This window comes from Melanerpes formicivorus, unplaced genomic scaffold (genome assembly GCF_026170545.1).
Source record: "Melanerpes formicivorus ecotype bairdi unplaced genomic scaffold, bMelFor1.0.p_v2 SCAF_2, whole genome shotgun sequence".
In the NCBI taxonomy this organism is placed as follows: Eukaryota; Metazoa; Chordata; class Aves; order Piciformes; family Picidae; genus Melanerpes; species Melanerpes formicivorus.
Window position 1 is genome coordinate 36,121,024 of NW_027142354.1, and position 14,875 is coordinate 36,135,898.

The following is a 14,875-nucleotide window of genomic DNA, read 5'->3' on the forward strand; positions in this document are numbered from 1 at the left end:
TGAGCGTTTCCATGCATGTGTTTGGACAGCCAGCACACAAGGCATTCTAAAAATGGACAACTCTGAACAACACTAGGGGTTTTGATTGCTTAATTTCTGGTGTTTATAAAACATAATGCATTCATAGTACAACCAGAATGGGTTTCACATCTGCAACATGAGGAGTGAAGAGATTGTTTCCAGGAAGGTAAACCCCATACTTTCTTTCATGAGTCTCTGAAGCTGGAGTCTCTGAAGCTGATGTCTCTTGTCATCATGTTCAAGCTCCTCTGCAAGTACATGGGAACATAACTCTTCTCTTAGCATGGCTCATTTGTTTTCCATGACTTTGTTTGGTGAGTCCAGAGAACAGCCTTACTTGGCTCTCTGTCATTGTCCATTTCACTACATATTTGCTACTATTTGATCAGTCAGCTTCTGCTGTCAGATATGCTTAGGGAAACTATTTTCCCAAGCTAGCCTGTCATTTCTGTTTATGAAGAAATTCCATGAGCTCACCTCACTTAATCCACCTGAATATTTTCCTTTCCTCTGACTTTCCTTCTGTGCCCTTAGGCAATACTTTTCAAAATTAAGGTTCACCATTCTTGGCTGCCCCAGTTAGAGTGAATGGGGAGAGTACAGACAGGTACTACTTCTCCTTCAAAACAGCTAGTCTCTGAAAACTCTCTGTAACAAAAGTTGCATCTCCAGGTAAAAGGAGAATCTCATAGCATATCTGCTAAATGGAATACATATGCCTCTTTTTTTTCCTACTCTATATGGAAGAAATACCACCATTTTTCCCCATGCCAAATAATACTTTTGGGTTTGGAGGTGCACAAGAGCTCTCCTTTCAAGAGTGAGGTTTCATGGTAGATCTGTACCCCAATGCTGACCCTATGGAATACTGTGTATGGATATGGCTTTCCAAGGGTGAATTTTGGTCCCTGCTTTCACTTCTTGTTTATCCCTTTCCTATTCTGCCACTATGTCCTAGTCTCTGTCTGGACAGAGAAAGGACAGTCAGTCTCTAGCATATTAATTTTTTAGCCTCTGGTGATATTATCAATAACTAGTTTATGTAGTAAAGTTCAGGTCAGGGAACGTGAGCCGTGAGCCATGAACCATCTCTTCCTCCACTGACCATATATCTAGTGGTAATTAACACTTCAAGAAAAGGATCTTACATGTAGGAAGTAGAGAAACGTTAATTCTCTGCAATTAAACATCACAGTTCATTTCTAAACCTCATTAATTGACCAACAGGATGGTTTTCTTGTATCTGTTAATCATGCAGTGAATGCAACAGAAGTAGGCTTCAGGACGGCTCTAAATATAGTGGAAGGATTAGAACCTGTCTGATCCACAGAGGTGCACTGCAGTCGTGTCAGGTGGGCTGTGGGGTACCATAGAATTTGAAATCCTTCAAAATCCTGGGAGTTCAGTTTAAACTTGTTTCCACTAACTCACTCTTCTAAATTATGTTGTTGTTGCTGTTGTTGCGGATTTTTGGTTTCAGGGTTGGGTTGTTGGTTTGGGTGGGTTGGTTTTTGTTGGTTTTTTTTTTTTGGGGGGTGGGCTTTTTTGGGTTTTGGTGTGGAGTTTATTATTATTTGAGGACTGTTTTTTTTTCTTTTGTTTGAGTTGTTGTTTGGTTGTTGTTTTTGTTGGAGTTTTTTGAGAATAGTTTGCTTATTTTGACATAATTTTTATGGATTTATGGCATCCTGGCCTGTATCAGGAACAGTGTGGCCAGCAGGAGCAGGGAGGTCATTGTGCCCCTGTACGCCACACTGGCTAGGCCACACCTTGAGTACTGTGTCCAGTTCTGGGCCCCTCAGTTTAGGAAAGATGTTGAGTTGCTGGAATGTGTCCAGAGAAGGGCAACAAAGCTGGTGAGGGTTTGGAGCACAGGCCCTATGAGGAGAGGATGAGGGAGCTGGGGTTGATTAGCCTGGAGAAGAGGAGGCTCAGGGAAGATCTTGTTGCTCTCTACAACTACCTGAAGGGAGGTTGTAGACAAGAGAGGGCTGGTCTCTTCTCCCAGGCGGCCAGCACCAGAAAAAGAGGACACAGTCTCAAACTGCACCAGGGGAGGTTTAGACTGGATGTTAGGAAGAAATTCTTCATAGAGAGAGTGATTGCCCATTGGAATGTGCTGCCCAGGGAGCTGGTAGAGTCACCATCACTAGAGGTGTTTAGGAGGAGACTTGATGGGGCGCTTGGTGCCATAGCTTAGTTGATTAGATGGTGTTGGATGATAGGTCGGATGTGATGATCTTGAAGGTCTCTTCCAACGTGGTCTATTCTATTCTATTCTATTCTATTCTATTCTATTCTATTCTATTCTATTCTATTCTATTCTATTCTATTCTTTCTATTCATACTTCAGAACTTTACTATGAGGGTTACAGAAATTGACTGTTCTTGTTATATACTCATTGTTGGTATAGGCTTGTTTAAAAATATGTTACTTACTTCTGACTATTTCTTATATGTAAGATGTGTCTTGACTATGTGCAACAGAGCACAGTGTAGTTATCCCCAGATCATGGGACCATCACAGACATAAGCACTGCCACCAACATACGGACTGATGTTATTACTACAAATGCAATCACCTCTCTATCAGTCTAGGTATCTCTGGTCCATCTGGCTAGCCAGATGGTGCCCAAGCATCCCCAGGAGATCTGGCTCTGCATAGAAACAGTCGCAGGAGCAACAAACAAGGAGGTGCTAGGGAACACCATAGGAGCCTGCCATAGGATTCAGCCCACATTGCCTCTGGTCCTGCAGCCTGTCCACACTGCCCTACCAAGGCATGTCTTCATAGAAGGACATGTCTTCATCATCTTTTGCTGAAGCTACTTTGTGTTGTTCAGAATAACAAAGCCACTGAGAGGAGCAGTAGAGAGAGAGGGAGAAATGACTGTCTCATCCTTTAGGTTATACTACACAGTAGTGAGGAAACCTTGGTTTGAATCCTGTTTTGACACATGAAGTACTTCCGTATTTCTGTCTGACATATCCCAGACATAAACAACTGTTAGTGAGCCCCACATAACATGTATTGGTTTACTCTGTTATCCTTATTTCTTTTGTGCAGCTCGTCTGACAGCACCCAACCTGGGCTCTTCTCTCAGTCAACTTGTGGCAAGATGAGAGGGCATGGCCAGAAGCTGCTCCAGGGGAGGTTTAGGTTGGATGTTAGGAAGCACTTCCTCACAGAAAGGGTAATTACACTCTGGAACCGACTTGCTCAGGGAGGTGGTGGAGTCACTGTCCCTAGAGGTGTTTAAGGAGAGATTGGATGCAGCACTTAGTGACATGATCTAGTCAATATGGTGGTGTTAGGTCATAGGCTGCACTTGATGATCTCAGAGGTCTATTCCAAACTCAATAATTGATTCTGTGTGATATGTGCCTCCTGAAAGGGCACGGTGTGGCCAGGAAGTCCAAAATTTTCCGGAAATGCCAGACTTGGTGTCTGTGCATTGAGGAGTATGTGACCCATACAAATGCCTGGGATTTCTTGCACTTAACAGACTTTTCCAAATTGTGGTGGTGCACCTGATAAAGTTGCAAGATGAAATCCCAGATAGATGGGAATCTCTGAGAAAAGCTAGACTAGATGTGCAATAGCCGTGCTTTAAAAATACTGCTGTTGGACAAGGAAGGTTCCTCTCCCCTTCCAGTGAGTGTCTGACCACACAGAGTATCCAGGACAGTGGATCATCTCCATAAGATAGTCTTTGACTCTTATGTTCCTAGGCAGGGGATATGTATCTGAGCACTTTTGGATGGCGAAAAGTGAATCCACCTCTCCCATACCCTTCATGGAGGAAAAGGGAGAACGGATCAGCAGTCCCTCTGTTTTTCACAGTAACACTGTCAGGTGAGATATTCACCTCACCTTGTACTGTTGACTAGTTTAAGAGCTTATTTAGCCCACCAGATTTTGCCACATCTAACCTATGAATCATGACTCTTCTTGCACCAGGCAAGTGACCTGAGCCTGCAAAGCTCAGCAGGGTGACCCTTACTCTCTTTTATAGGTTCAGCTTTCAGTCACTGCCTCTTGTTAGCACTTTAGAAATCCATCATTTTTTATGTCACTAAATGTTTAGAAGTCTAGTACAATGTTTCTGAGAGGAAATAATGTCCATGTTTTATAAAGATTGAAAGTGGGCATTTCAAACACCAGAAGAAAAATTACAACAACAGGAAATTCTGAGATCAGTAAAATGAAAATGGAAGTTTTGAGGGAATGACTTATAATGTTGAATAAATTCTTTTATATTTCATTATTGGCATTTGCTTTCTCAGAACATGCATTTATTTCTCTTCCTACACACAGATTTTTAAATATTGTTAAGTCTTGTCTGAGGAGGAAACGGAAGATTAATGCTTTCTTCTTTTAATAAAATGTTCTGTAAATCAGGCATTTATGTTCTTTTATAACTAGAGTAGGCTTGAAGGACATCAATTTCTGTGGCTTTAATGTAACTGGCTAAAGAGACCAATTGCTAACTTAGCTAGGCTATTGACTCTGTTGACTCAGTTTGTTATTCTACGTACTTGTAAACATCAAGACAGTGTTTACATATCACTGCATATGGTATGGCTTTCCCTTGCATTCTGGATGAGATGTCTGACCAGTAGTACATCAGCAGTCAGTATGGCCAGGTAATAAATGGCAGGTAAAGAAGACCAAAATGAAACCTCACAGGCTTCCTTTCTCCTTCCTCTTCAATACTTGCAAGATTATTGGGATATCTGTATGCATTCTTCATCAAACTTCTTACAGCACAAACATGTTGCTCCATTACCCATTCATTTCTTCCTTCACAAAATCACTGCTTTTTCAACTTACTCCATATGCAACAAGTACCCCTTGCATGTATGTCTCAGCCTCATCTCTGCCTCTCATTTTCCCCAGAAGTTGTCCACGTGAGTACCCTGCTCCCCATAGAGCTCTCACTCGTGAAACCCAGACAAATCCACAAGCTGTTCATCTTCAACCCTAGCAACATCTGTCAGGGTGAATAAAGATTTGCTTCCACTCACCCTCCTTCCCAGCTAGCCATGGGGAGACAGTGATGGTGGTTGTTCCTGTCCTTTCTCCTCTGTCTCCCTGTAGGGAAGTGTTTGTACACACACGCTTGAATTCACTAGTGTTTGCATGCAGTGCATCCAGAATATATGGTGCAAGAGTATCTTCATGCTCAGTATGGCTTTCCCATGAAAAGATTGAGCTATCTCAGCCTTGCTTGCAGTATCACTGTAGATCTCAGTGTCCAAGCATGTAGCTCTAAGACTGGGGCTGAGACAGAAGAAAACAGGTGGGTTTTTTTCAAATAGTAATACCATAGGAATGTGGTCCAGTGTCTGCATAGCTGAAAAAAATGTTCAGCTATCTACCTGTAAGATTTTTAAAGAAATTAAACCAAACATAAATTAATTTAAAAGAAATTCAACTAAAGTGAAAAATAGTTACTGACTGTCCCAGCACAGGATATTGCTGGGATTTTACCCATATGTAACTTATCATTCCTGACATTTCAGTGAGATGAAAATAACCCAAAGTCAAATAATGGAACTGGCACTAAGAGCATTAGCAGATAAAACAGGTGTTAAAGGTGCTGAGGAAAAGCTGTGTAACATTAGCTTTGTGTTCAGCTCATTTGGCACACTGATTCACTGTGCAAGATAGGATGTGGAGACTGATCTAGAAAGCAAATTTAAAATATGTATATATCATAGCCTTTACTTTGCCTGTGCTGTGCTACACAAATCTTCTCTCAGAGATGGATTTCTGGGGGGGGGCGGGGGGGGAATCCTATTTCAGGTGTGAACACTGCAATGCATCCTCATTCTTGTTTCCTTGAATAACTGAGATCTGGATACCGAAAATAAGGTTGCAGAGATATTAATCTTCCCTATTTCTTTATTTCCAGCCCTCTTTGATATAATCTGGAGTGTGTACATTGGCATCAGAGAAGTAAAAGCAATTCATGTAGACATCTGTGAGCTATATTTTAATGAGAAAAATAGTAGGGGGCAGGGGGAGGAACTGTGCCTTTGCACAGACAGAATCATTAGCAAAATAGAAGATCATTTCAGTGTAACTAATGTGACTGCAGGGAAGTTATGCCAGTTTTCATTAACCATTAATTCTCATTTTCCTGTAAATTATTATTTCTGCAGCAAATTGCAACAAATTAGGGAAGTAATATATTTGGTACTTGAAAAATGACAAATGCTTAAGCTGTTTCCTTGTTTAAAAAGTGTGGCATCACGCCTCCCATGCAGCCCAAACACTATGGCAAACAAGATACCACTGCCTGGAAAAGGATTCATTGCCTGATAGTGGTTCTACAGAAACAAGAATTTCCAAAGGCTAAGTTTTGATTCCTGCACTAGCTCTTCTTCCTATAAGGCTTTGAAACACGCTTTTTTGTTTCCTTATGTAGAAAATAGTGGCCTTCCTCATTCTTCTGTGCCAATGTGTGTTTCTAAGAGATTGAATGTCTTCTCTCAAAAAATGCTGTGCATCACTTACCTTCATCATAAAAGATTTCTCACCAGTGGGCTGAGCAATCTGTGGTGTTCTGGCTTTCTCCCTGTGTGCCACATCCTCTCACTAGCAAAGTGTACATGAAAATTATTATATGCAAAATTATATATAAAAGTCCCTCTGATAATATCTGTAAGTATATTAAATAGTCCCACCTCACATTCACTCATCTTCTAATTGACACATCTATATTCCATTGACTAAGTATGCTGCAGGCATACTGACCCTGATTCTGTGCTGATTGAATCGATGACAAGAAGAATGTTGCTCACAATGGGCTGTATCTGACAACCTCCAAAAGGAATGACATTGCACTTGGTGGCTTTACAGATAGCTCATTGAGGTCAGGAATAACCTGTATCTTTTCACTTCCTTCTAGGCTCTCCCTGGGATACTCGGCCACCTTGGCAATTGTGTGATTGTCCTGTTAGGAGCTGTCAGGTCCAGCTTATCACACACAGCTGTGATATGAAAACCCTTATAGCCCATACCTATTTTAGGCTATAAGCATTTTTATGGGATAAATCAATTATCTTCTGCTTCTCTGGTTGTTTTGGTACAGTATCCAGAGGAGCTAAGAGTATCAACATAAGAGGTGATCTCCTAGTAATCCCGCAGCTTTTCCAAGCTTTCAAGGATGTAGCATGTTCTTATCTTGGCCACTTAATGGCTGAGCTGGTACCATCACTGCCCTGCCCTCCTTGTGTCTAGGAGCTTTATGAGCAGAAGGGTAAGTTCACTGGTAGGCATTCAGCCAGCAATCAGACATGACCTTGTATTAACCTGATGGTGGCTATGTAAGCAGATTTGTTCTTGCTGGGAAACAGCACAGGCAACTGAACTTCAGAGAGCGTGGATGGTCACTTGTAATCTCTGGGCTGTCCTGGCAGAGCCCGTGGAACCTTTGCTTCCCTTGAGACATGGGTAAACCTTCAGAAACATTTATGATGATATTCTGAAAAGGCAAATATAAATATAATTCCCCTTTATCTTCAAAATAAAAGGGTAACTTTCATGTGATGAGAATGGATCTCAGTTATTGGTGAAGGATCATCACATGCCATGAAGCCAAGCCTTGCTTTCTGTGGAAATAAGACAGGGTACTCATGATGATGTTTTCTTCTTTTATCTGTGTATTTGTTTGTTTATATAAATGGTGCTGATTGCAACAGACAGGCTCTAAATTTACATCACTTAAGTGGGGAAGAGTTTTGTCTCAGGCCTACTGAAGAGAGTTTTACACAGTATAGCTCAGATGTTCCCAAAGGGAAATCCTCTGGCATTTCCAGTGCTTCTCAATTTGCATGTACACTAACTCACAGAAAGACAATGGGAATACAGCATTTAACATGCGGGTGGGAATCTTTCCATTGCATCTGGACTATCAGGTAGTATGAACTACATGCTTGGTTGCTTTTTCCCCATTCATTCTTTATGAGCAGACCGGAGAGATGTGAAACCTGCCATTTTCATGTGGCAAAACACCAGATCTAGAAAGCAGGTACCTCTAAGCATGTGGAGTTTAGGTACTCGAAGTAAGATTGCAATTTGATGAGGCTGTGCCGGGGAATTCTCAAAGAAATTTCTGTCTCTGTTAAATGATGTGCACTTAGTGGGGTTGTTACATTCATAATCATACTTGTTGATAGAGGCATGTACTACTGTGAGTATAAACTGTCAGCTGAGAAAGCTACAACTCTAACAGCTAAAAGTTACCCCAAAGAAAGTGTATGTTGAATTGCATTTGATTAGCCCAATATATAAAACTAAAATAACTACAAGTGGACAAGTAGATTTATTCTGTGCTTCCTAACATTATTAAATCCAAAACTCTTACTTTTAACTATGTAGTTAGTATAAATACATACCTGTACACATAACTGTATAGGCTAAATTTGCATTGGTATTTTTCCTGGCATCAAAATACGTGTCCTCAACAGAAAGCTTTTATCACTTGGACAATGCAAAATACTTCATGGGTTAAGCTATCTACTCCTGTAACACACTAGTTCTCATTGTTTATTAGTAAATGAAGTGCCATTTGTGTCAAAGGCCTATAATTGCTTGGGTTAATGCAACCACCTCTATGAAGAGCCACCCCTGAAACCTCTTAAAAGGCCATAAAGCATAGCAGAGCAATGTTGCACAAGAGACATTATGGAAACTGAGGTAAATAAGTCTCTTCCATTTTCTGTATTTCAATAAGTGTTAAAGAAACATTTTCAGTGCTTTAGGAACTCTGTGCACTGGGAATTTAAATAGTCTTCTGTAAATACTGATTTTGATTATGAGCCTTCCACTTGACTGATGAGTTACTACTATCTGGTTGACATATTATTGACATATTGGAGGGATGGGAAAACTGTTGTCATCAGACTCTAAGTGGAATATTTTCTGACTGCCAACGTTAAGAACCTGTTAAATTCTAAAACATACTCAATTCAAAGACACTTGCAAGTGTTTTTCCAAAATAATTTTTAGAGATTGATGAAGGTGCTTTTTTTTTTTTTGTCTCTTGAAGAGGATTTATTGCTGTTACCTATTTGCATTACAATTTTGGAATAATCTGATCAGTATTCAAAAAGTATTCTGAGAGAGCTTATTGTGCTGACTTTAAATACGGTGGAAAAAATAATCCCAGTTTAAATTATATCCTTTTCTTTACATATTCATTATCTTATATTTAATAGAAGAGAGAAATAAAGCATTGTGTTTCTGAAGGGAGACAAATGATCTTCAGGAAATCACAACAGATTCACCAGCTGACCGGAGGAGGGAGCGATGCAGCGTTTCTGGCTGCTGAGATGGGTGTTTCAGCCCAAAGTGAAACGTTAGAGCTATTTTGGCAGTCTGCTTTTGTGCCATTAAACCTTGATTACTCCAACAATAAGAACACTGGGCTATGTTTTACACTGCTTGAAATGAAGATAACTCTTATGAATGCAATAGGGATGCATAAGTAGTAAAGGTAGTAAAAATGAGGCACATCCAAGCTCATAGATAACAATTTGATAGTGCACTGGGGATTCCCTATTTTCCCCATGTGGAAGCAAAGCTTAATAAATGAATTGTCCATGCAGTAGGAGCTCTATGCATTGTGGGATGTAAATAGTACCCCAAGAACATTAGTAAGACTTATAATCAGACACAAATACAAAACAGAAAATACACAGCCCATTCTTCACTAGTTTCTTAGCTTCCAGGCAGCATAAAGATAATGAGCAAGTTCTGCAAGTATCTATATAGCCAAGGGAGTAATACTGGTATAGCACTGGGAGAAAAGCTTCTAAAACTGCTAATCTAATCACATTTCTTAACATAAATAGGTAAGCTAGTGGATCAAAGTTACCATGCAATCAACTTCATATTTATGTCAAAATTCAATATTACCTGTTAAAGCTGCTGCTATTTGATTGTAATTAACAACAGGAAGGACAAAATTCCATTACACAGTAATGGAGAAAATACTGTAAATGTGGAAGGAAAGGACTTGGCTAAGGGATAGCATACAGGAAAAGGAAAAGAAGAATTGGGAAATGGGAAAAGCATCAATCTTCCAAAGTAATTACATGTTACTTCCTATTCTAACATTTCCATAGCTGTCATTCCATATATCTTTAAATACACAGAAAATTGAGAATATCATGTATTTTTGTTACCTATACATGGTAATGTCTCTATATATAGAAGTTGGGGCTATACTAAAGCAGTTTTTCTGATGCTGACTTCTTTAATTTCCAAACAATCACTTTGGTTGCTACTAACAGTTGGTGCTGTCTGTTCAGGAGTAGAAAAAGTACCAGAGCTCTTTCTTCCATACTGGTTTGAGGATCTTACACTCAAAGCAGTCCTAACTATTGGCGGCTCTCTCATGTTTTAATGTTCCAGGTACTGTGACCTCTGTATGGGCTGTTCATCACCTTAAGAGCCACTTCATTTTCCTATTCATTTCATTGCAAAGCTCTTTCTCTATCTTGGCATTTCACCCTGTCACTTCTATCTAAGCCTCTGTGCCTGGGACTGGCACAGTGACAGCACAGCCACCCATGGAAGAATGCTGCCACTTGGTCCAGGTGGCTGAGAAGGCCAATGACATCCTGACCTGCATCAGGAATAGTGTGGCCAGCAGGACTAGAGAGGTGATTGTCCCCTGTACTCAGCACTAGTGAGACCACACCTTAAGTACTGTGTTCAGTTTTGGTGCCCCAGTATAAGAGAGCTATTGAGGCTCTGGAGTGGCTCCAGAGGACAGCAAAGCTGGTGAAGGGTCTTGAGAAAAGTCTTGTGAGGAGGCTGAACAAACTGGGGTTATTTAGTCTGGAGAAAAGTAAGCTGATGGAAGACCTTATCACTCTCTACAACTGCCTGAAAGGAGGCTATTGAGAGGTGAGTGTCGGTCTCTTCTCACAACAAAACTGATAGGACAAGAGGAAATGGCATCAAGTCATGCCAGGGGAGGTTCAGGTTAGACATTAGGAAAAGATTCAATACCAAAGGGTTATAAAACACTGGAACAGGCTGCCCAGGGAAGTGGTTAAATCATCATCCTTGGATGTTTTTAAAAGCAGTCTAGATACAGTGTTCAAGGATATGGTGTAGTAATGGCTCTGGTAGAGTTAGGTAACAGTTGGACTTGATGATCTTGAAAGTCTTTTCCAACCATAGTGATTCCGTGTAATTTTGTGATTTAGCCATTTACTAAATGTATGGGTCTGGTCAAATCTCTGATGATAGTCCCACACTAGCAGAAGCACCACTTTTTTATCTGCTGAAATGCTTCTATCAGATAGTATGAAAATGAGACATGGCACTGAAAATGACTCAGTCCTATGAACTATGCTGATATAGGTAAGACTGCATTTTTTTAGCAAGGTGCCACTTCACAGTTTGTTCACTGGTTTTTTCTTATTGTAACAATTTAACCTTAAATTATAAAGGGCAAGAGTGCATTTTAGACCCACCTTCCTTCCTTGTCAGTGTGCTCAATGACTGTTTGAGCTGATTACTTCATACATAAATGTCTCTCTAGTCTGATGTCAGGGAGAGGTTATGGGAGGATAATGGTGACAGCTGCACATGATAAAACAGTGTATTTCAGAAAAACTCAACCAGTTTCAGCATAGGAGGGCTATCATACATTCTAAGAAGCTTGTCCTACTACTTTATTATTTTATCTCCGTTCTTTAGACTTAATTTCAAAGTGTTTATTTGCATTGGTGCTGAAATACCACTTCTTTTCTAATGTAATAACTAACACAATTGCTTAAGCTTATGCAGCCTGGTTTCTCATTAGTCTTCAGCCAGGTTGTTTTCTGCATCTGTGAAGCATTGTTAGAGCAAATGGAGACATGGCAACTGTTTGCATCAATAAGGGTAATGACATGCAAAGTAAGTTTGAGTATCAAATATTTTACTGCTCTCCACAGCATATAGTGGGCCAAATTCAGCCAAGTGCAGCTTGTAGCCAGTAGCTGAGACATCCAAGGAAGGCTGTTTTCTGGTGCGGCTATGATTGCATTTACACACCAAGCATGAGCTGATTTTAAGTGGAGTACAGGTGGATGCAGGTTGTTGTAACAGTAAGTGTTACATGCATTTAAAAGGCTGGGGGTCTGTAAAAGTACAGGGAGTCAATATAAGGGCATTGGTAGTAAAAAGCACTAGTGAAAGAAATGATGAAGCAGCCCTTTCCTAATCCTTCAGCCAATTTAATTTAGACAATCTGCCATGGTCTCAGCTTTAAGCCTGAATTAAAGCCCCAGATTCAGTGTTGGGATAAACTGAATTCCATGGGACTTGTGCCCATTCACACAAAGAGATTGTTCCTGTAGAATAATGATAGCCTTTCTGCTGATAACTTTGCCACTTGAATGCCAAGTTACAGTCCAGAGGCACTTGCTTAATATTCTGGCTCTAGCTGGTGTAAAACAGGCGCCTCCAAGAGCTCCTCTGCTCTGGCCAGTCTGGTACATTGTTGCAAGCTTTCAAAAAAAGGACTGCCTTCAGCTTTTTATCTGGATCATTTCCCAGTCATGTAGTACTCCCTAGCAGATGGCTACATCCATCTCCACTATAGTCAGCAGCAACTTCCTTCCTATATCATTAAGCAAAGCTAGCAGAGCTGTAACCATCCTGTGCGTATACAGCTGAAACACTGACGTCAGTGGAAGCCTACAGAGCCATGCAGCTCTGCCTGCATCACTAGGAGGTGGTGAGGATCAGGACTTAACAGCCAGCAATCAGCAGCACTGGCTGACTAATCTATTGGAACAATTTAGCTGTGGATGGGTTTGTATAATTTATTTAAAAAGCTTTTCTCACTCAGCCAAGACCATAAACTTCTACATTCTCCCCTCTTTGGCCTAAATTTCCTGGGTTCAGTTTTTATGTTTGATCTGCCTAAGCAGGGCAACTACATCCAATGCATTTTTGCCTATTCAGGGCTTTTATTCTTTTCAGTTCACCCTTTTTCTGCTTCATTTGATGAGTCATTTGGGGAAAGCATAGACATAAGATTGTGTTTGCTTGCTTATTTTATGTACATGTCCTAGCACTTACATAATTTTTGAACATGTACTTGCTGACTGATCAATCCTATAGAAGATAAATGCACCTGACATTTTAAACTTCCATGCTAGGGGGGCTTCTGGAAACACTTTAAAGGACATCAACATGAAAACAAGGGGAGCAGTCCCTGAGGTTCTTTTCCCCTATAGCTCTCTGCAGTAAAAGAACAACCTGCACTGCTTTGTGTTTCAGGTTGATGGCTTCCTGACACTTCTCTTTGGCCTGGCTAGTATTAATACCCTTACAGTAATCAGTGTGACTCGCTACATCAAGGGCTGCCATCCTGAGAGAGGTAAGGAGTGAAGGCAGGTCCAGTTCTGCCTGCGTCAAACCTGATGCATTTCTTTCAGTCACAGGCTATAATAAGCATAAATTAGATGCACTGGAAATCAGAACATAACTCAGTCATATATATAACAAACATGTTTGCACAGAATCCTTCAGGGTTAACCCCAACAGGAACCAAATTACTGCTTGTACACTTTGATCATCATGGGTTAGTTAAATTCACTCCTGTGCCAAAGACACCAGAAGTCCTGCTGATCCTCTGTAGTCTTCAAAATGCAACTTAAATGACTCCTAACTGATTAACACATTGTTATATGGGTCTCATTATAAGCAAGACATTTCATCTTCTATGAGATGATGGTCGGGAAGTTTCCAGTCATTGATAAGATCCTTGGATTGGAAGGCTGGCCTACTGTGGTGGGTTGAAAATTCCCCCAACATTAAATCTTGCCAGACCAGCTCAGTTGGAAGCAAATGAAGCTGTATTTACAAGCAAAACTACAATCTACAATGGAATGCAATGAGCATTTACTAAATATACAATATCTACATATATGTCCAGGTATTTACAAAATGTAAACAGCACAAGACCCTCCCTGGCCAAAGACATGGGGAGCTAATGGCTTCTCACTCCCTGCCCCCTACTTGCCCCCCTGTACACAAAAGGGACAAGAGAAAGGAGCAGAGAAATTGTTAATACCAGTCACAACAAAGCAGTGCAGTCAAGGTCAAGAAAGCCAGTTAGTCTCTCCCAGAGCAAAGCAGCGAGGAGAAAGAGTGCTTTGCACAACTAGTTTAAGTCCATTATCTCACCAATGGAACTGCTTAGAATTATCATTATTTCCCTTTTTACACCCAATAGTGATTTATTTACATTGTACCCCTTTCTGTTCAAGATCTGTGGAAAATTTTAAAGACACAGCCTAAAACTACCACACCTACATAATATTTTAACTCATTGAGGTCATCAATAAAGATGTTAAACAGAAATGGTCCCACCACTGAGTCCTGAGGATAGAGAACTCAACCTTTACTTCCTCCACAAGCTCTTGCCTGTTCACAAGAAGCAGGTTCAGGAGAGCACCTTCCCTGGTTGGCTCCCTCACCAGCTGTGTAAGGAAATTATCCTCCACACACTCTAGGAACCTCCAAGCCTATTCTCTCCCCAATGTACTGTATTCCCAGCAGACATCCAGGAAGTTGAAGTCTCCCATGAGAATAAGGGGTAGCGATTGTGAGACCTCTCTCAACTGCTTATAAAAATTCTCATCTACCTCTTTATCCTGGTTGGGTGGTCTATAACAGATTCCCACCATGATATCATTATTTCTGGCCTTACTCCTGATTCTTACCCATAACTACTCAACCCTATCATCACCCTCATTAATTTACATGGTTTCATATGTTTCCCTAACATAGAAAGCCACTCCACCACCTCTTCTTCCTTGCCTATCCCTTCTC

At 40.7% G+C, this 14,875-nt stretch overlaps 1 protein-coding gene across 1 annotated transcript in view; it reads left to right on the top strand.

Annotated features, from left to right (window-relative positions):
- Positions 1–14,875, top strand: part of LOC137450047 (visual pigment-like receptor peropsin) — a 28,500-nt gene that overhangs the window by 7,046 nt on the left and 6,579 nt on the right. The window contains exon 3 of the mRNA XM_068156183.1: positions 13,319–13,418. Coding sequence (XP_068012284.1) covers positions 13,319–13,418 — 100 coding nt within the window. The remainder of the gene's footprint in view (positions 1–13,318; positions 13,419–14,875) is intronic.